This window comes from Macaca fascicularis, chromosome 19 (assembly GCF_037993035.2).
Source record: "Macaca fascicularis isolate 582-1 chromosome 19, T2T-MFA8v1.1".
Taxonomy (NCBI): Eukaryota; Metazoa; Chordata; class Mammalia; order Primates; family Cercopithecidae; genus Macaca; species Macaca fascicularis.
The window spans coordinates 62,706,610-62,723,533 of record NC_088393.1 but is presented as its reverse complement, the minus strand read 5'-3'; the positions used below and the strand labels follow the sequence as shown (position 1 = coordinate 62,723,533).

General features: G+C 48.3%; 2 protein-coding genes across 2 annotated transcripts in view; both read right to left on the bottom strand.

Moving 5' to 3' along the window:
• Positions 1-1,275: 1,275 nt before the first annotated feature.
• Positions 1,276-15,524, bottom strand: LOC123570290 (killer cell immunoglobulin-like receptor 3DL1). The gene is made up of 9 exons (XM_074024784.1): positions 15,458-15,524; positions 13,827-13,862; positions 12,787-13,080; positions 11,047-11,346; positions 9,118-9,411; positions 6,779-6,829; positions 2,574-2,675; positions 2,059-2,111; positions 1,276-1,959 (listed from the first exon to the last, which is right to left on the bottom strand). The coding sequence occupies exons 1-9, from the start codon at positions 15,489-15,491 to the stop codon at positions 1,783-1,785; spliced, it is 1,341 nt and encodes a 446-aa protein (XP_073880885.1). The 5' UTR covers positions 15,492-15,524; the 3' UTR covers positions 1,276-1,782.
• LOC102116611 (killer cell immunoglobulin-like receptor 3DS1) overlaps positions 1,824-16,924 on the bottom strand; it is a 30,266-nt gene continuing 15,165 nt past the window's right edge. Inside the window, exon 8 of the mRNA XM_065534906.1 lies at positions 1,824-1,959. Coding sequence (XP_065390978.1) covers positions 1,952-1,959 — 8 coding nt within the window. The 3' untranslated portion in view covers positions 1,824-1,951. The remainder of the gene's footprint in view (positions 1,960-16,924) is intronic.

Sequence of the window (16,924 nt, the reverse complement as noted above, 5' to 3'; positions counted from 1 at the left end):
GGAAGCCGAAGTTTGCGGATCAACGGAGGTCGGGAGTTCGAGACCTCCCTGGCCAACTTAATGAAGCCATGTCTCTGCTAAAGATACAAAAATTAGCCATGCTTGGTGGTGGGCACCTGTAATGCCAGCTACTCAAGAGGCTGAGGCAGGAGAATCGCTTGAACCTGGGAGGTGGAAGTTGCAGTGAGTCGAGATTCTGCCACTGGAGTCCAGCCTGGGTGACAGAGCGAGACTCTGCCTGAAGAAATATAAAAAAAACGTAGCAAATAACCTATAATAAGAAACTAGAGGACTCCAGCTACCAAATTGTAAGGGTTTGTATAAGCCTACGGAATGTGCAGCATCCTCAAGAGAGTGAACGCAGAGAGCCCGTTATCGGAAAACAGTCTCTAAAACACATCCGTGTACACACAGTCCCGTTAGAATTGACAAAGGCTGCCGTGTGGTTTAAGGAGGAATAGAATGTCTTCTCCATAGATAACATGGGCCCGAGGGTTACACATAGAAAAAAATAAATCTACACGTAGTCTCACACTATAAAACACTTCTTGTTTTTAATCTTGTTGTTGTAAATTTTTTATGATTCATATTTAAAATTGAGAAATAAAAGTGAGATACAATCGTCCTTCACTATTCGTGGGTGATTGGTTTCAGGATCTCCGCTCAGATACCACAATTCGCAGATGCTCAAGCCTCTTACATAAAATGGTACAGCGTTTGCATATAACCCATGCTCATCCTCCTATATACATGAAATAATCTCTAGATTACTTATAATTCCTGACACAGCCTACATACCATTTCATTTGTGTCCATTCAACATAGTTTTGCTTTTTGAAATTTTGTGGATTTTTTCTCTGAATATTTTTGATTTATAGTTGGCTCAACAAACACCTGTAAACCCCACAGATCTGGAGGAGCGACTGTGTATTTATGGTATGAAAGAGGATGTGTTGACATGTGTCCCTGTGGAGATGAGACTAACAAGGCCTATGACTCTACAGATGTTTCATCTTGGAATGGCTCTGCCAGCTTTCCAGGTCTGCAGAGAGTAAGAATATCACTTGTTCATCTGATTCACGATCCTTGCAACCTCCTATGCGTTGCATCGTTAGGTGGAAATTGGACTTCCAGACAGAAATCAGGCTCCACTCTGCCTCCAGAAGCTCAGAGTCCAGGGGTGAGAACCCAGTGCAGAACATATGGGGCTATACGGACATAGTAATGATAACACCAGAAACTTTCAGCGAATAAAGAGTCACATTACCCAAAGGATGAGGGCAGACGTGTTTATTTGAAGAGGAGAGAGCTACATTGAAATGATAAACAAATTTATAAGTTTCACTGCTGACAGAAGGCTGAAAGATAGTCTGAGGGGAGGTGGTACAGCATGAGGGAAGGTGGAACAGCACGTGTCTAAGTGCCGTGTTAAGAGGGAGCCTCCTGTATGTCTGGAATTGTGAGTTCCTCAGTGTGATCACAGCCTCCAGTAGGACTAGGAAGTAAGCCAGTAGGTTGGAGAGGTGGGCAGGGGTCAAGTGAAATGGAGAATTGTGGGCTAAGCAAAGGAGTGTGTTTTCTCTGCAGCAGGGAGTGGGGATCTTAGACATTTGTAAGCAAGAGAGAGGCATGTTCAGATTCGTGGTGTGAGGAAGAGCGATGCCCTAAGATGCAGACTCACACCTTCAGATTCCTGCGGCTGGTACATTGGAACTGTGAAGCCGGTTTTGAGACAGGACTGTTGTCTCCCTAGCAGACCCCTGCAAGGCCTGACGGTGGTGCTCATGGATAGAAGACAACTTTCGATCTGGGCTCAGCATTTGGAAGTTCCGTGTACACGCTGGTATCTGTTGGGGGTGTCTTGGGCCTCTGAGAAGGGCAAGTGATTTTTCCCTGTGTGAGAACGCAGTGATCCAACTGTGCGTATGTCACCTCCTGAGGGTCTGGTTCATCAGAGTCCTGGAGAGAGGGAAATGTTGAGTGAGGGAGGGGCTCACATTCTTCAGGACTCTTAGGGAATAAGATTCGATCCACGAGGTTGGGCCGAGGAGGACCTACCTCCCTGTTCACTGTTCTCTCCACTGCAGGCTCTTGGTCCATTACAGCAGCATCTGTAGGAGACAAAAGTCATCAAAACAGCTGGGAGGGCACGACTGGGTCCTCATTTCATGTGCAGAGCCCAACACACAGGGGGAGACTGTAGGTGCCTGAGGTCCCTCAGCTGCCAACAGCCAGACTCAGACATTCTGTCTCTCTGAGCTGAAGGACACATCCCATGAAGAGCTGTCAGTTCCCATCCCAGTGATTCTGCCTCCCACTTTCTGCCTGTCATGGAACCTTCTCCTGGATGTCAGTGGCTGCAGGGACATGAGGATACAGTTCAGAATCAGGCAATGGTCTGTGAGCTGAAGGCAGGGACAGGGTGTCTGGTGCTCTCTCTAGAAAGCTCTGCCTCTGTGGCTCCTGCCTTGGGCCAGAGACCATCCTGCCGGTGAGGTACACACACCTACGTGCTCCCATCCCGCTTCCCCCCACGGCCCTGAGGTCTGTGGCCTCTGCTTCGTGAGACTTACTCTTTTTGTTGGAGCACCAGCGATGCAGGAGAAAGAAGAAGATGGTGAAGAGGATCATGACCACTGAGGTCCCAATCAGAACATGCAGGTGTCTGGGGTTACCTGGAGGAAGACGAGACTCCAATAAGAAGCTAATCATAGCAGTTCCTTGTTATGGATTGTCTCTCGTTTCTTGATTGACAGGTAACGATGTGGAATGTCTCCTTAGGACAAGCGGCCCGATGGCGGGAGACCCAGCTTTCTCCTGCTCTCTCAGTTACAGCTCTCACAGTCACCATGGAACATGCTGCATATACAACTGCTTTAGTTTAGATGTTTGACCCCTTGAAACCTTACATTGAAATGTAACCCCCAGTGTGGGAGGTTGGGCCTCTTGGGAGGTGTTTGGGTCATGGAGCTGGATTCATCATGAATAGATCAACGCTGTCCCCACATGATGGGGTTAGCAAGTTCTCCCTCTATTAGATTCTGTACAGCTGATTGTTAAAAAGAGCTTGGAAGCTCCATCTCTCCCCCTCTCCCTTTCTCCCTCCCTTGCCATGTGATCTCAGTGTTCTCTGCACGCACGGACCCTCCTTCTCTTCTGCCAGAGTGGGAGCAGCCTGAGGCCGTCACAGCAAATAGATGGTGGTTCCATTCTTCCAGTACAGTGTGCAGAACTGTGAGCCAAACAAATCTCTTTTCTTTAGAAGTTACCCAGGCTCAAGTGTTCTTTTAGAGCCACAAAAATGGACTAAGACGGCAACATCCTGAGAGCAGGAGGAACGTCCCAGAACAGGCTGGGCTCTCTTCCTGTTCTTCCTGGAAGGACTGGCTCACACCGAAATGCAGGCTTCTGTTGTCACTTGCTGGTTATCTGTTAGGAATGAACCTGCCTATGTCATGTATTCTCTGTGTGTTCTGTCTCCCTGGAGTGACGGTGAGGGACAGAAACTGGCAGAGCCCCAGGTGCAGTACAGGAGGTGTTTAGAGTCTTCTCTGGGGAGACTGGACTGGGATTGATACACAGTGAATGTGCCTTACACATTCAACATCCACAACATTCTTGACTCAAGCAACTAACATTCTCCAAGAAAAGGAAACAAAAGTGAAATCAAGATCAAGAAAGCGAAGCAGAATTCTCTTATGTCAAACAACCAGGAAATAATGATGAAGCCCGTGTGAAACGTGCTACTCTTTGTGATCTCGGGAGATGCATATAAGGCTGCTGTTCTACCGGAGAGTCTGGGGGAAGGACAACGTCCTCCACCATCTGTTGCTTCACCTCCACCATCTGTTGCCCTTGTGTGTATTAGTAGGAAAGGGGGACAGGAGCTAGTGCTGGTGCTGATGTCTGATTCCAAGATCTGAACTCACTCTAAGGAGTGTTAGTGTTTACCTCCTCATGGTCTATCTGAATCTCCACAGGTGATTGCAAGTTGGGGTGAGGTGGGGGATTTGCGTGAGGGGGAAAGTGTTTTGCAATGAACAGAGCACACGTTCTCTATTCCTGGACCTGTGCTGGTGGCTTCAGGGGGCTTTTATATTTTCTCTATGATCTCATGTTCACAGAAAGTCAAATAGGGAAGAGGTTTTAGGCTGATATTCTAATGGATAAGATAAAGGATCAAGGAAGTAATTACAGAGATCTAGAAAAATGATGATTGGAATGGAGGTACCTTTGTCATTCATGTATGTTATATTATATTTTTGTATTTTTATTTTTTGAGATGGAGTCTCCCTGTGTCACTCAGGCTGGAATGCAGTGGGTGATCTCGGCTCACTGCTTCTGCCTCCGGGGTTGAAGTCATTCTCCTGGTTCAGCCTTCAAAGTAGCTGCGATTACAGGCATGCACCACCATGCATGACTAATTTCTGCATTTTTAGTAGAGACAGGGTTTCACCATGTTGGCCAGGCTGGTCTCGAACTCCTGATCTCAAGTGATCTATCCATATCAGCCTCCCAAAATGCTGGGTTAGAGGCATGAGCCCCCATTCACAGCCTTGTATATTATGCTGTAATAGGTCCCTTCATTTGCACCATGCCTCGTCTTTCTATCACTCCTCTGCCAGGAATTGATTTACATGTAGGAGAAATAAATCTCAGAAAGAAATTAATGAAGCAAGGAATAAACAACTAGGAAAAATCAAACCCAGCAAGCCCTCCCTGCAAATGATTCTACCTCACAAACATATCCTGTATCCATCCGCTTCATCCACTCAGTGTCTAAATCAGCACCACATTTCACCTGTGGGGCGGGAATCGCCTTTTCCACGGTCTCCTAGATTCCAGTTACGCACCTGGGCCTCCCTTATGTTCATGTCAGTCACTATTAATCATGTAGGGATTCCTAGTTAGCCCGAGGTGAATCCAAGGGCTGTGAGTATAAAACACACACTCCTTGTCCTCCTTAGTTTCCTGTGTGCCCAGTGTGCTCTCCTCTCTCTCCAGTGGTCTTGTAATTCTCCCATCTCATTCCCAGCGTTTCAGGCAGAGCCTCTTCCTTACACATAAGATTGTTTTCACCTTTGTGCCTTCACGGCTGACAGCTGTGTGTGGAAAATCTTTCCGCCAGTCTTCCATTTTTTTCATTAACATCACAAATATGTGATTAGTGAGAACTTCTCTGTGACCTGAAATCATACACTCAACATTATCTATTATTTATTTTAAATTCTGACTGGGTGCCGTGGTTCACGTCCATAATCCCAGCACTTTGGGAAGCTGAGGCGGTCGGATGACTTTAGATTGGGAGTTGGAGATAGACTGGGCAACATGGTGAAACATCGTCTCTACCAAAAATCTACAAAACGAATTAGCCAGGTGTGGTGGCGGGTGCCTGTAATCCAAGCTACTCGAGAGGCTGAGGCAGGAGAATCACTTGAACCCAGGAGGCGGAGGTTGCATTGAGCCAAGATCGTGACACTGCACTCCAGTGTAAGGGATAGAGTAAGACTCTATCTTAATAAAAAAAAAGAAAAAAAAATAAACAAATAAATAGATTTTATGCACAGATATTTCCCAATAGATCAGCCATTTATAGGTCCACTTGTGCATTCCTTTTCTTTCCTCTCGTTTACCCATCTGCAACGTCAGTGTCCCAAGAGCACAGGCCAAATGCATCCTGTTTATTATTTGCGGAAGGTAGGAGAATCCACCCCACCCCAAAAATGTCCCTGTCCTAGCCTTCATACCTTGTGAATATGTGATTTTACATGGAAAAGAGGAATGAGGATTGCAGATGGAATTATAGTTGCTAATCAGCTGAACTGAAAAGGAGGGTATCCTGGATGATATTAGGGAGATGATGATGGATTATTTTTGTGAACGCAATATAATCCCAAAATCCTTAAAAGATGGTGAAGAAAGCAGAGGAATGTTCAGAGAAAGAGGCGTGGATAAGGAAGAAGGGTCTGAGTGATGCCATTTGAGACATGACCAGTCTTTGTGGGTTCTGAGGAAGGAGGAAGGGGACCAGGAGCCAAGGAACGTGGGAGCCTCTAGAAACTGGGACATGTGAAGAGCAGATTCTCGCCTGGAACCTTCGGAGGGAAGGCAGCCTTGCTGTCACCTTGATTTTAGCCCAGTGAGGTGCATTTCATCCTTTGAGCTACAGCACTGTAAGATAATTAAAAAGCCGTTTTGTTTTCATCCACCAATTTTGTGGAAATTTGTTATGGCAACAGTAGGAATGGATTCTAACTGCACAGCCTGAGCATGGGGCCATGGCTGAATGAGTCAGTGAGTCGAAGTGTGCGTGCATGAGCTCTGTTCTCTGTTACTCAAGGCTCTTGCTCTGCTGAGTCAGCCAGGGTTGCCTCATGACCAACAGGAGCTCATTCCTTGGCAAGTGGAACTTCTTTAAAACACCTCACCCTCATTAGATGTTCCCTTCCCTTCCCTCTTTCAAGCCCCCAGGAATTTATCCTCCAGTTAGGAATGCAGGGAGAACAAACACTGCATTTTTCCTGAGAAGGATGTCAGATTTGCAATCATTCTTCCAGCTTGTAGGAGGTCTCAGCCGCAGAAGATTAGAGATTAAGAGACTTCATGGAGCCCTGTGCTGGGCCCAGATCCATTTTGCTGTTGGAGTGTCTGGAGTTCAGAGAGATGGTGGAAGACAGGCCCACAGTCAGAGCTGGGAGGTGCTGATCCAAGGCTTGACTCCAAGGCTTCCACCTCCCCAGGTTTCCAAAAGCAGAGATAAGAGGGATTCTTTACTCACTGGTTTTGGAGCTTGGTTCAGTGGGTGAAGGCCAACTACTTGAAGGGTTTCCTAGAATAGAGACAGGACAGAGGTGAGGAAATGAGGGTGCCTGTCCTCTACTCAAGGGAAATCTTTGAGGTTGGTTCACGGCCAACACTGTGTTATCCAACAATGGGTTCTGGGAGTCCTGGGATCCTCTTCTCCATAATTTTTGTATGTGTTACCCATTATCTCGAGACTTTAAGATATAGAGGGAAAACAGGAACACACATTACCTGACTTAAAAATATGTTACAGAGCTATAGTAAACAAAACAGCATGATGTTGGCATAAAGAAAAGTGCATAGAACAATGGAGAAAAATGAAGAACACAGATATAATCTATGCGTCTACATTCAACGGCTTTTTTTTTTTTTTTTTTTTGAGATGGAATCTTGCTCTGTCACCCAGGCTGGAGTGCAGAGGTGCATTCTTGACTCACAGCAACCTCCGTCTCCTGAATTCAAGTAATTCTCTTGCCTCAGACTCTTGAGTAGTGGTATGACAGGCGCTGACCACCATGCTCAGCTAATTTTTGTACTTTTAGTGGAGACAGGGTTTTACTATGTTGGTCAGGCGGGCCTCTAACTCCTGATCTCAGGTGATCCGCCTACCTTGGCCTCTGAAAGTGCTGGGATTGCAGGTGTGAGCCACCATGCCCAGCCAATCCAATGCATTTTGACAAAAGTGTCAAGAACCTACAATCAGGAAAGGACAGTCTTTTCAATAAACGATGTGGGGAAAACAGGTTATCTGCATCCAGGGAATGAAACTGCATCTGTACCTCTCATCATTCACAAAAGTCAAATCCAAATGAATTAAATACATGAGTCTAAGTCCTGAACCTGTAAAACATGTAGAAGAAAATATTGGGGAAATGCTTCAGGTCATTTGTCTAAGAAAAGACATTTTGTTTAAAACCTCAAAAACACAAGTAATCAAAGCAAAAAACAGACCACAGGGATTACATCAAACAAATGCTGGCAAGATGGTAGAGAAAGGAGAATCCTACCAACCCTGTTGGTAGGAAGGTAAATTAGTACAGCCATTATGCAGAAAAGTATGGAAGTCCTTTAAGAAACTAAAAAGAGACTGGGCATGGTGGCTCATGCCTGCAATCCCAGCACTTTGGGAGAGCGAGGCGGGCACCTGGCTTGAGGTCAGGAGTTTGAGAGCAGCCTGGCCAACATGGGGAAACCCTGTCTGTACTAAAAAATACGAAACGTAGCCAGGCGTTGTGGTGTACACCTGTAATCCCAGCTCCCAGGGAGGCTGAGGCAGAAGAATCATTTGAATCCAGGAGGCCTCTGCCTCCCAGAAGGTTGCAATGAGCCTGGATTGTGTCACTTGCACTCCAGCCTGGGCTACAGAGGAAAGCTCTGCCTCAAAAACAAAAACCAAACAAAAACCAAACAAAAACCAAACAAAAGACTAAAAAGAGAATTTTCATAGTATTCACAAATTCACTACTGGGTTTACATGTAAAGGAAAGGACTTCAGTGTATCGAAGTTCTATCTGCACTCCCATGACTGTTCCAGCACAGTTCACACTAGCCAAGATGTGGAGTCAACCTAATTGCCCATCAGTGATGAATGAATAGAGAGACTGTAGTACATACACACAGTGGAGACTACTCATCCATAGAGATAGTAACATCCTGACATTTGCAGCCACATGGATGGAACTGGAGCTCATTACAAAGATTGCCAATTCTCACCCTTATGCAAGAGCTCTAAAGTGGATCTCAAGAAGGTAGAGAGTAGAATGGTGGCTACCAGAGGCCAGGAAGGGAATGATGGAGGGTAAAAACAACACAAAACAAAAAACAGAACAGAATATAAATGTATTTATGACCACTAGACTTTACACTTAAAAATGGTAAAGGTGGTCAATTTTATAGGTATTTTTAACCTCAACAAATACTTTTTCAAATTAAAAGAAAAGGTTGTAAGGGTTCCTGGTGATGATATGTCTGTGTGGGTGAGAGGCCAGGATGGGCTTCTGGTGAATGGGTAAGGTTGAGGGGCTGAGGGAACCTCTGATCTCCCCACTGAGCCCAGTCTCCCTCCTCTGGGTCTGTCCTGACCAGTTTCTTCATCTGCCTGGGTGTCTGGAGCCCTGACCGCGGACCACCACGCAGGCCATGCAGGAGGGTTTGGAGGTGCCCTCTCTGCCATCCTGCGTCCTGATCCCGCCCTCACACCGAAGCTTGGTCTTCTCTCTGAACCTGTCCATGCTTCTCTCCATCATCAGCAGGAAGCCCCTCAGCTATGGCTCTGGGATCATAAGACATGGGACAGGCATGGGCTTTCCTCACCTGTGATAGAAACGTGCAGTGGGTCACTGGGGACTGACCACTCGTAGGGTGCAGTACGGAAAGAAGCGAAGCATCTGTAGGTTCCTCCGTGGGTCACAGGGCCCAGAGGGAAGTCGGCCTGGAATGTTCCATTGACGCTTGGCACTGCAGGAAGCCTAAGTTCATGGGTCTCCCCCTCCCTGGATAGATGGTACATGTCAAAGGAGCGCCGGGAGCTGCAGGACAAGGTCACGTTCTCTCCTGCCTGCACCGTGGGGCCCGGCTGGGCTGAGAGAGAAGGTTTCTTATATATACCTGGAAGGAGAAGAGGCAATTTCTTCAGGGAGATTCTTCCCTGTCACAGCTCCCCTCACATCTGAGCTGAGAACTCACTCCTCTGATCTATGACCTAATGCTCTCTCTGTTTCTCACCCTCCACCCCGTCTCTCTTCACGTCTATTTCCTCCTTCCACTTTCTCTGTCTCTCTAGGTCTCTGACCTCACTTCCCCAGCCCGAGGTGTGTTTTCCCTTTTTGTATTGTTTTCTTCTCTCTGACCCTCCTTGGATTGTTGACTTGATCTTCCTTTTTCTTTAATTCTGAGTTTCTCACTTTCTGTCTTGTTCATAACCTTCTGCACATTTCTATCTATTATCTATCGATCGATCTATCTATCTACTACCTGTCAATCTATCAATTATCTATCTGTAATCTATATCTATGTATCATGTATCTATCTCTCTATCAATTGTCTGTCTCTCTATCTATCCACCATCTATCTATTATCTATATCTATATATCATCTGTCTATTCCCTCTCTCTCTGTCTGCCTCTCTGTCTCTATGTATCATCTACGTATCTCTGTATCTATCTATGTGTCTATCTATCTCTCTATCTATCGATCTATCTATCTGTCTATCTATCTATTGATCTATCTATCTATCATCATCATCTCCATGTATCATCTATCTATCAATCGCCATCTATGTATCTATAACCCATCCATTATCTATCATGTACCTATTTATCATCTATCTATATCTATCTATCCATTTACCATCTGTCTCTCTCCATCTCCTTGTCTTTCTCTGCCTCTCAGTCTCTCTAGTTCTATTTGGAATGTCTGCAATCCATCCCCACATCTTTATCTATCTCTGTCTTTGTGCCCCTCCCTCAGGGTTCTGATTTTGGAGCTTTTCTCTGCTCCCTTCCATCATTCTCTCCACCCCTCTGCCCTCCCTTCTGTCTCTTTATGTGTCTATGAGTCTCTCATTCTCCTTCCTCTGGATCATTCTCTGTGTGTTTATGTCTTTGCTTTTTGATGTTCCTGATTTCTCTCTGTGTCTCTCAGGAATCCTATCATATGTGGGGTTATGTGGAATATGAACCTCAGAATCCAGTGTGGGGACCCCAAGTTCACACAGCATACAGGGGTTGGTGTTCTGGGGCCATGATATCCTGGGACGATGACTGTCCACTGCACGGAAGGCAGAGGTGTCAGAACAAACACGGCATCTGTAGGTGCCACAAGGTCTGAGGCCACAGGGGCTGACTCAGGACAGAAATTTGGGTGTCCTTGGATTCTCTTGGTAGAAACGCTTTGTGGAGGTAAAACAGAAATGAAGCTTCTAACCTGTGCCAGGTATCTGAGCAAAGTCAGCACAGAAGGACGCCTCTCTCTGGGACATGTCTGTCTGTCTGAGTGTCCCCTTTAACTCTTTCTCTCTTTTCTACCTCCCTGTATGGCCCCTGTGTCTGTCCTCTGTTATGACACCTGGTCTGTACTTGTGTCTCCTGATTCTCTGTCTCTGTTGGTACAGACCTCGCCAAGTCAGTCTCTCTCCATAAGAATCCCACACTCATCTTCCTCATGACCACTCGGGGCTTCCAAGTCCTGGATCATTCACTCTGTGTCCCAGTGACAATGAGAAGAATGTCCGGACACTCTCACCTGTGATCACGATGTCCAGGGGGTCACTGGGAGCTGACAACACATAGGGGGAGTGAGTGACAGAACCGTAGCATCTGTAGGTCCCTGCAAGGGCAGACGTCGTGGGACCCATGGAATAGTTGGCCTGGGAACCCCCACCGTGGAGCTCTCCAACAAGGTGCACGGACTTCTTAAAGGTCACCTCACTTTGCAGAAAGAAGTGCTCAAACACGGTATCTGAGGAACATTGTAGGGTGACCGTCTCTCCTGATTTCACCAGGGGACCTGGGAGGGCCAGGAGGGAAGGTTTTCTGTGGACTCCTAGAAAGAGAGGTTGTGATTTAGAAGGCGTCTCCCTTTGTCATCATATCCATGGCACCTGGAACGAGTGAGGGTTCCCCTCCCGGCTGTCTGTCTCTTTCCTCCCTCTCTGTGTCTCCCTGTCTTTTATCCCCTGGTGCAGGTCCCTCCATCTGTGTCCCTCCCTCTTCTCTGTCCGTCTGTCTCTAGTAGCCTCGGACGCCCTTCCCACGGGGCTCAGCCTCATCTCTTAGGCTGTTTTATCTGTTTCCCACTCATCTCTTTCCTGCTGTCTATGTGGGGGTGGAAGAGGAACCACGACAGGCTGCATGTCCAGGCTCTTAGCAGCCTGGTTCAATCTGTTTTGGACAAACTGGAGTCCCTGGCAGGAGGTATGAACTGATCAGTGAGGCAGGCACCAGTGTCCACACCCCCTGTTCCTGGTGGGGATTGGGATCCTCTCCTGCCATGCCTGTGCCTTCTCCATGGTGCCAGCTTCCACAGGGTGGCTCCTGGTGCTGGTTCCAGGAGCATCGACCCCTCCCTATGTGGATGGAGCCTGGTGGTGGCATCAGCGTCCCGCCCTTCCTGATCTCGGGGTTGCCAACCTTCTCCTTGTTTGGTTTCTTTAATTAATTGATTAATTAATTGATTTTTGAGACAGAGTGTCACTTTTTCACCCAGGCTGGAGTGTAGTGGTGTGGTCTTGGCTCACTGTAACTTCTGCCCCCAAATTCAAGCGATTGGATCCAATCGTTGGTTACTCGCGCCCACCACGATGCCCGGCTATCGTTGTTTGGTTTCCTAACTCGTCCTTAAGCTGGTTCATGTGTTGGTTTCCTGTTACTGCTGCAGAAAATTATCACAAACATGGCGGCAGGAGAGAACACACTGACCACTTCCACTTCTGGAGACAGAAATTGGATCCAGTTCTCCCTGGGCTAAAAACAAGGCGTCTACAGAACTGTGTTCCCTCTGGAGACTCAGCAGAGCGGTTCTCTTGACTTCTCCAGCCCATAGAGGCCTCCTGCCATTGTGACTCGTGACCTTCCTCCACCTTCAAAGCCCACAGTGGCTGATGGAGTCTCCCACGATACTGCTCTAATCCCCACTCTCCTTTTCCTCCTCCTGTCACGAGGACCCTTGTGATTACACTGAGCCCAGTGGGACAGTCCAGGCCGTCTCCCCATCTCAAGGTCAACTCATCAACAACCTGAGCTCCAACTTCCCCTTCAGTCCCCTGCCCTATAGCATAAAGAGTCACACGCTCCAGGGATTAGAATGTAGCCATATTGGGGACAGTTATTCTTCCCATCACAGCACCCATTTCCCTGAGTTCAATCCCCCTTTACCCCAAAGACAGTCAGGTCCTGGGTGATGGGACCCTGGTGGACACCCCCAGCAGAAGCTCTGGGATTCAGGAGGTGGGACAAGGAGAAGCCCAGACAGGAGCCCTCTGACCTGTGACCCTGATCGCCAGGGGGTCACTGAGTGCCGACCACTCAGTGGGGGAGTGCGGGTATGAGCCCCGACATCTGTAGGTCCCTGCGTGTGCCGGGGTCACAGGGCCCATGAGGAAGCTCTCCTGGAATATTCTGCTGTGGAAGATGGGAACGTGGCTTCTGTCGTCTTTGTACAGAGTGAAGTTGGTAAAGTTGTTAAGTCCATCACGATAGTAACACCGAAGAGTCACGTGTCCTCCCTGAGGCACCACAGCACTAGGCCGGGCAGACAGGAAGATCTTGTCCTGACCACCTGGGGGAGAAGGAGGCGCCGCCTTAGAGAGGAGGATGTGGAGCCGCCCCTCCCTCCCTGGCTCAGAAGATTCTTCCCCTTTCCATGTTTCTAAGGCTGCTAGCGCACCTGGGTGTCCAGGGCTACAGGAAGAACCTATCTAGCATGGACATGGCATCTCCCTACAACAAAGGTGTCAGCTGAGAACTTTGAACAAGTACTGAATAAGGGACTCTTACTAGATTTTAACACTTCAATATGACTCACATAAAACAACACAAAGTGGACACAGCATGGAGGGCATGTCCTTTGTGAATGGAATATCAGCCAGTGCATGAACTGAGTCCCCATCAGAGATTTGGAATGTCAGGGTCATGGCTGTGGTTTCCCCACCTCTTCTGGTAGAAGGACAGCAGCCACACTGCAGCCCTGACCGTCATGCAAACACTAGAGGGTGTGAGTTACACCTTTGTCCTCAGAGGACCTGCTGTTCCTAGCACTGCTTCCCTCCCTTCCTCAGTCACTGACACCACTTCCTCCCTGCACCCCTCAGCTTGGAGCACCCCAAGCTCACCCCGGTCTTCACAGAGCTTGTCTCAGCCAAGGGTAAGAAAGGCCAGAGAGGACGAGGTCAGAAGTGTGAGTCGAGCACCCCAGGGTCCCCCCTTCTTATTGTATGAGAGACTCTCCGACAGGACTTCCCTCTTGTTTCAGGAAAATCCTCGTAGGTGGGGAGATGACACCCTAAGGTTTGGGGAAGGACTCACCCGTGTATGGACAGGCCCTCTGGACCAAGAAGAACCCTGGAAAGAAAGATCATGATGGATGATCCATCTGCAGGCAAACCAGGGCCTCCCTTGCTGCCCCCACGGGGCTGTGCGTCTGGGCAGCCAGGCCCTTTCTGGGCTGAAGGTAAACTCACCCTGGCTGCCTACCTGCCCCCGCAGCAGGGATCTCAGCTGTGCAGAGACCCAGTCTCCTGATCCAGATCTGCACCCCAGGCCTAGATCTACACAACAGGCCCATATGTCCACTCCATGCTGATATCTCTACTCCAGGCCCATATCTCCGCTCCAAACCCATATCTCCCCTCCAGGCTCATATCTGCACTCCAGGCCCATATCTCCACTCCAAACCCATATCTCCCTTCCAGGCTCCTATCTCCACCCCAGGCCCATATCTCCACTCCAGGCTCATATCTCCCCTCCAGGCTCCTATCTCCCCTCCAGGCTCATATCTCCATTGCAGGATCCTATGTCCACCCCAGGCCCATATCTCCAGTCCAGGCCCATATCTCCCCTCCAGGTTCATATCTCCTCTCCAGGCCCAGATCTCCACTCCAGGTCCATATCTCCTCTCCAGACCCATATCTCTACTCCAGGAACATATTTCCACTCCAGGCTCCTATCTCCACTCCAGGCCCAGATCTCCAGCCCAGGCCCATATCTCCACTCTAGACCCGTATCTCCACTGCAGGCCCATATCTCCACTCCACGCTCATGTCTCTACTCCAGGATCCTATCTCTATTCCAGGTTCATATCTCTACTCCAGGCCCGTATCTCCACCCCAGGCCCATATCTCCTCTCCAGGCTCATATCTGCACTCCAGGCTCATATCTCCACTCCAAACCAATATGTCCCCTCCAGGCTCATATCTCCCCTCCAGGCCCATATCTCTACTCCCGGAACATATCTCCACTCCAGGCTCCTATCTCCACTCCAGGCCCAGATCTCCAGCCCAGGCCCATCTCCACTCCAGGCCCATATCTCCACTCTAGACCCGTATCTCCATTGCAGGCCCGTATCTCCACTCCACGCTCATGTCTCTACTCCAGGATCCTATCTCTATTCCAGGTTCATATCTCTACTCCAGGCCCAAATCTCCACTCCAGGCCAATATCTCTATCCCAGGCCCATATCTCCACCCAGGCCCAGATCTCCACTCCAGGCCCATATCTCCATTCCAGGCCCAGATCTCCACTCCAGGATCATATCTCCACTCCAGGCCCAGATCTCCACCCCAGGACCATATCTCCACCCAGGCCCATATCTCCACTCCAGGCCCATCCCTCCATGCCAGGCCCATGTCTCTATCCCAGGCCCATATCTCTACCCCAGGCCCATATCTCTAACCAGGCCCAGATCTCCACTCCAGGCCCAGATCTCCACTCCAGGCCCAGATCTCCACTCCAGGATCATATCTCCACTCCAGGCCCAGATCTCCACTCCAGGATCATATCTCCACCCCAGGCCCATATCTCCACTCCAGGCCCAGATCTCTACTCCAGGATCATATCTCCACTCCAGGCCCATAACTCAACCTCCAGGTCCAGATCTCCCCTCCAGGCCCAGATCTCCACCCCAGCGCTTCCTCTGCGGATTCCCTTCCAGGACTCACCAACACACGCCACGCTGAGGACCATGAGCGACATGGTGCTGCCGGTGCAGACAGGCGGCCGCGCCCCAGCTCAGCTCCGCAGCGCACAGGATGTTATCTGGCGCCCTGCCCATGCAGTTGACGTGCTGACCACATCATGGGAGGGTGACGTACGCAGGCTCTTCCTACCTTGCATGAGGTGCAGCGGGTGCTCACTCAAGAGTGGAAAATGGCTTCCTGGAAATTGTTCTCACTAGAACTGACACCTTGTGTCCTTCACTATGACCAGCTCAAAACACGTCTCAGATCCAACCTCCCGGACATGAGGTGACTAAAATCTGTGCTGACGAGAAAGACTTTTCATGTATTTTTGTTGTTTTTATCTGTGTTTCAAACTCTTCTCCGTGTATAATATGCGAAATGTTTAATAGGTATTATGAACGTTGTCAGAGCAATTGTGACGAATAAACCATTAAGATGTTTCATGCTTGTATTTCTAGTATGACAGCAGAACCAGTTTAAATGATTTAAATACCCAGGGAAGGATTATGCAATTATTTACAATCTTAGAACTGTTCTTCATCAGCAAAACCCACAACATGTCAATTCTGGATTTTTGTCATTTTATCTACAATTTGTCTCATGACCTGAGATTCCAGAGTCCCAGCACATGGTTCGCTCTCTGTCTGTCTCTCTGCCTCCCTCATTTTAAATTGTATGGAAATATCCAGTAACATAATGCTATAAAAAATCAAGTGTCCCCCAGCACTTTGGGAAGCCGAGGTGGGTGGATCAACGGAGGTCAGGAGTTCGAGACCTCCCTGGCCAACTTAGAGAAACCATGTCTCTGCTAAACATACAAAAATTAGCCATGCCTGGTGGTGGGCACCTGTCATGCCAGCTACTCAAGAGGCTGAGGCAGGAGAATCGCTTGAACCTGGGAGGCGGAAGTTGCAGTGAGGTGAGATTCTGCCACTGCAGTCCAGCCTGGGTGACAGAGCGAGACTCTGCCTGAAGAAATATAAAAAAAACCGCAGCAAATAGCCTATAATAAGAAACTAGAGGACTCCAGCTACCAAATTGTAAGGGTTTGTAAAAGCCTACGGAATGTGCAGCATCTTCAAGAGAGCGAACACAGAGAGCCCCTTATCGGAAAACAGTGTCTAAAATACATCCGTGTACACACAGTCCCGTTAGAGCTCACAAGGCTGCCGTGTGGTTTAAGGAGGAATAGAATGTCTTCTCCATAGATAACATGGGCCCAAGGGTTACGCATAGAAAAAAATAAATCTAAACCTATTCTCACACTATAAACCACTTCTTGTTTTTTATCTTGTTGTTGTAAATTTTTTATGATTTATATTTAAAATTGAGAAATAAAAGTTAGATACAGTCGTCCTTCACTATTCGTGGGTGATTGGTTTTAGGATCTCCACTCAGATACCACAGTCTGCAGGGGCTCAAGCCTCTTACATAAAATGGTACAGC

Coding starts and splice junctions, on each gene's coding strand:
- LOC123570290 (XM_074024784.1), bottom strand. CDS start 15,491: ATGTCGCTCATGGTCCTCAGCGTGGCGTGTGTTG. Junction 13,081..13,826: donor GAGGGCCTGTCCATACACGG/GTGAGTCCTTCC, acceptor CTTCTCCCCCAG/GTGGTCAGGACAAGATCTTC. Junction 2,676..6,778: donor TGAACCAAGCTCCAAAACCA/GTGAGTAAAGAA, acceptor GTCTTCCTCCAG/GTAACCCCAGACACCTGCAT.